General features: G+C 48.7%; 1 protein-coding gene across 1 annotated transcript; it reads left to right on the forward strand.

Annotated features, from left to right (window-relative positions):
* The first annotated feature begins 204 nt into the window (after positions 1–204).
* On the forward strand, positions 205–1,749 carry LOC142558222 (uncharacterized). The gene has a single exon (XM_075670378.1). The coding sequence runs from the start codon at positions 444–446 to the stop codon at positions 894–896; it is 453 nt and encodes a 150-aa protein (XP_075526493.1). The 5' UTR covers positions 205–443; the 3' UTR covers positions 897–1,749.
* The last annotated feature ends 1,921 nt before the right edge of the window (positions 1,750–3,670 follow it).

Below are 3,670 nucleotides of genomic sequence, written 5' to 3' on the forward strand. Positions count from 1 at the left end.
TATTCATGGCGCGCAGAATTACGGTACAATGATCTCATTGATCTTTTATTTTGCTGTTGATGGCATCCGGCGATTGTTGCGTCGTCTGTTGGATGACGTCAAGAGGAACACCGTCATACCTTATGCAAAGCGTGCAAACTGTAGCTAGTGGTCTTGTGTATCGTCGCTGCACGACTAACAAAAACGCTACACGCCTCGCGAGCACTTGCCCCGGCCGAATCTGATGAGCGGCGTAACACCTGCGAACGCCACTGCGAGAAGCTTGAATCAAAGGCCGCGCCTACAGAGGCCTGGTGCACCGACCAAGGGAAACTCGTGCTTTGTGGCCGTTTTCCTTCGATTCCTGTTGCTTTATCAGACCAAAGGCTGCGTGCTGCCTGTGACCATCTAAGGACCACTGTAGCCAGTGAATTAAAAGACGACGCCGGCAGCGCATTTTTGGAATGTCCCGGGTCCTGACACCCCACTTATACATTCAAGTCATGAACATCTGCATTTGCGTGACCGTCACAATCTTTACCATCTCCGGTAAACGCCTTCTTGCAGCACCAACGAATGACGATGGCGGCGAGAAATGCAATGCAAAGCCGGCCTCGAGCAGGATCGAAGAACGGGCACTGTGCACCTACACCAGGATTGTCGACAAGGACGAAGCTCGCCATCCTCCAGAGATTCCCGTGGTGCGCTGCAACTGCCTCGATTCGCTCTGCGGAAACGTGGGGGACTTCCGTTGCCACGAAGTGACGGAGAAGGTTCTCGTTCACTACCCCGCACAGCTTCGCAACCTGAGCATCGAGGTGACCACGGCGTGCATCTGCGTGGCGAGTCGGAGCAAACCGGCGTCGCCGACGCTGACCAGGGTCCTCATGGACACGGGCAACTATCTTCTCGCGTGAGATGTGCGGAGTGTGCGCCGATGTTCCCTTAATTTGCCCTTCTGTTGTATACGAGAGCCCCAGACAAACTGCTTGCGACCATGTGACGACAGCCGTTATACATGCAGCAATGCGTCAAGACTAAAGACTGCGACAAGATCTGCGTTTCTATAGCCGGACATAGAGCTTCGACAACCTGTAGAGTTGTGGCACGCGCAGTGCGACACAGTCGCGAGGAGCACTTCCTATAGCCTGCGGTACGTTTGACTGGCAAAGTGATGTTTATTGCCAATCCACTAAACTTGTGGACAACAACTGACGGATTAATAGGTCTTAAAGCGAACTTAAAATTAGTCCGAACCATCCGGTAGCATTTGGAATGGAGTGAACATTTCATTTTCACAGTGGTTAGCAGACGGGTGCGTGACCAAGGTATTAGAATGCGAAAGTACGCAACTGTTTGCTCAACGAAAAGACGATATCTTTCAAGTGCATCTAGTGCTGATGTCATGATGGTGGAGTCATTGAACCCGTCAGCAGTGACGAATGTACCTGTCGCGACGAAAAATAGGAGAAACGGAAGGCGAAGGCCGTTCAATTTCGCTAAAAGCTTTACGGACCGTAGACGGTATCCGAATTCTTGGTTAACGCGCCTTCGAAGCTCGAGCGCATTTTCGTGAGAGACAACGGCAACTTTACGCACATGCGCATTTCGCTCTGCCCTCTAGTGCAAATAAAGCCACGTAGTCTCACTGATAACGACAGCAGATATCGCATACAGTTGGTACTGAAAATATCACGATATTGCCCTCTTTAGAACGACAGAAAGCAGAGCGGTAAAGTATTCCCGATTTGAAAAATCAGGCATATAATAAAAAACATGGTCATATAAGTGTTCCTTTATTATTCATCGTGCGTTTCATGCCTGTCTCCTCTTTTTCACCTTTTTTCTTTAATCACGGGCGCTGACTTCTAGACAATTAGTGAACCGTGAATCCAATTCCAGTACTGGACGTGGCACCATGGTCACGGTGCACGCGCAGACAGGCGGTCGACATTTCTACGCATGTCTACTGGCGATACAACCCTGCAGCAAACACATTGTACAGGAATCAGCAATTCTAGAGACTTTACACCCTCAAGGGACTGGTTGGTCTATTGGATAGCATAGCACCCCTGCCCTAAGACTATACAAAATTACAGCTAGCAAAATCGAGCTGAAATTATGCCTGCTACGAGACAAACCGCAGTCGACAACTTAATTTTGACCACCTGCTACACACCGAAATACCTGCCACGCGAGTTTGACCGTGATACCAGTTAACTGTTTATTTCACGCAGTTTTCCTATCGTCTGTCGAGCCTGTCATCTATACTCGCTACAAAATATTGCCATAAAAGAAAACTTCATTTGTCCTATCGACGACAAACCATGGAAGCACCCTTTGCACAACCATGAGGGTGTTGAAATGTTTAGTCTTTATATGCTTCTAGGTCTCCTTATACGACTCTGCGTACATATAATACAAGACACGGTGATCAAGACTGGCAGAACAATTAAGGGAAGCCTTAGCCACGGAACTAACGTTTCCACAAAGGGGCTTGTCTTCGTCAGGACCAGTGCTCTTCAACACAAGTATAGCCTTGTCGAGACATTGGCTCTGCAGGCTGAGGCTTTCCTTGATCGGAAACTGCTGATGACTTCAAGGTTACATCTTCGCGCCGTTAACCATTTGTCTTGTTTAGTTTACAAGACACCACGTCCTGTGAATATCAATGATTTCCACCGTCAGTTCACGCTTTCGTGGCTGCACGTGAAGCTATTCGCCGTGTGCCCAAACATGGTGCACACCTGTGGCAGCCGAAGAACTATATCATCGCTTTTACTGGCAAATGACTCGTCCAGAACGTCCTAGCCAGAGCATTTTGGTTCGCAGACTTTCCATACACAGATGTTTAGGTATTCGAACACGCCTCTCGGTACACGAAGTATACTCTCTATACTCTGATTTTTCGGTGCGCTGATTTTTTTTAGAGACTTTCAGAATAGGAGCCCCAAACGTTTAGAACACCAAAGAAACAGCGTTGAAGCCATTGCGCATGCGCGAGACGTAAACTGCGTTTGGGTTTTGCGTCAGGCACGCTATTTCACTGATTTAGTGGAAGCCCCAAAAGCTTTGCGTCAACAAACATGGCGCACCCATCGAAGCGACAGCTATAACCTAGCACCAAACTGGGCTCGATTCGCGGTAAAGAGTGAAGTTCGCAAACTAGAAGTGACTGTGGTTATCGCTTTCTCTGAAATAACTTGCACGTGTTATGAGATTGATTTACTAGACGCCGCTGATTCCGAATTTTTCTTTTTTAAACTATGGGGTTTTACGTGCCAAAACCACTTTCTGATTATGAGGCACGCCGTAGTGAAGGACTCCGGAAATTTGGACTACCTGGGGTTCTTTAACGTGCACCTAAATCTAAGTACACGGATGTTTTCGCATTTCGACCCCATCGAAATGCGGCCGCCGTGGCCGGGATTCGATCCCGCGACCTTGTGCTCAGCAGCCTAACACCATAGCCACTGAGCAACCACGGCGGGTGATTCCGAATTCGATTGTCGGTTTCATGACATATAGGCCTAACATGGCGTAACTTGGTGCTATGGTTGGCGTGTAACACTTCAGGCAAAAAGGATGCTCGAAAGACCCTTCTCAACCGAAACGGCGGATGGATTCCTAATTTGTTATGGTTGTCTCGAGTGGTCGCCGGTCCGGCAGACGCCCCGCAGTGTTAACAGGC

The sequence above is a fragment of the Dermacentor variabilis genome, chromosome 9, assembly GCF_050947875.1.
Source record: "Dermacentor variabilis isolate Ectoservices chromosome 9, ASM5094787v1, whole genome shotgun sequence".
NCBI lineage: Eukaryota > Metazoa > Arthropoda > Arachnida > Ixodida > Ixodidae > Dermacentor > Dermacentor variabilis.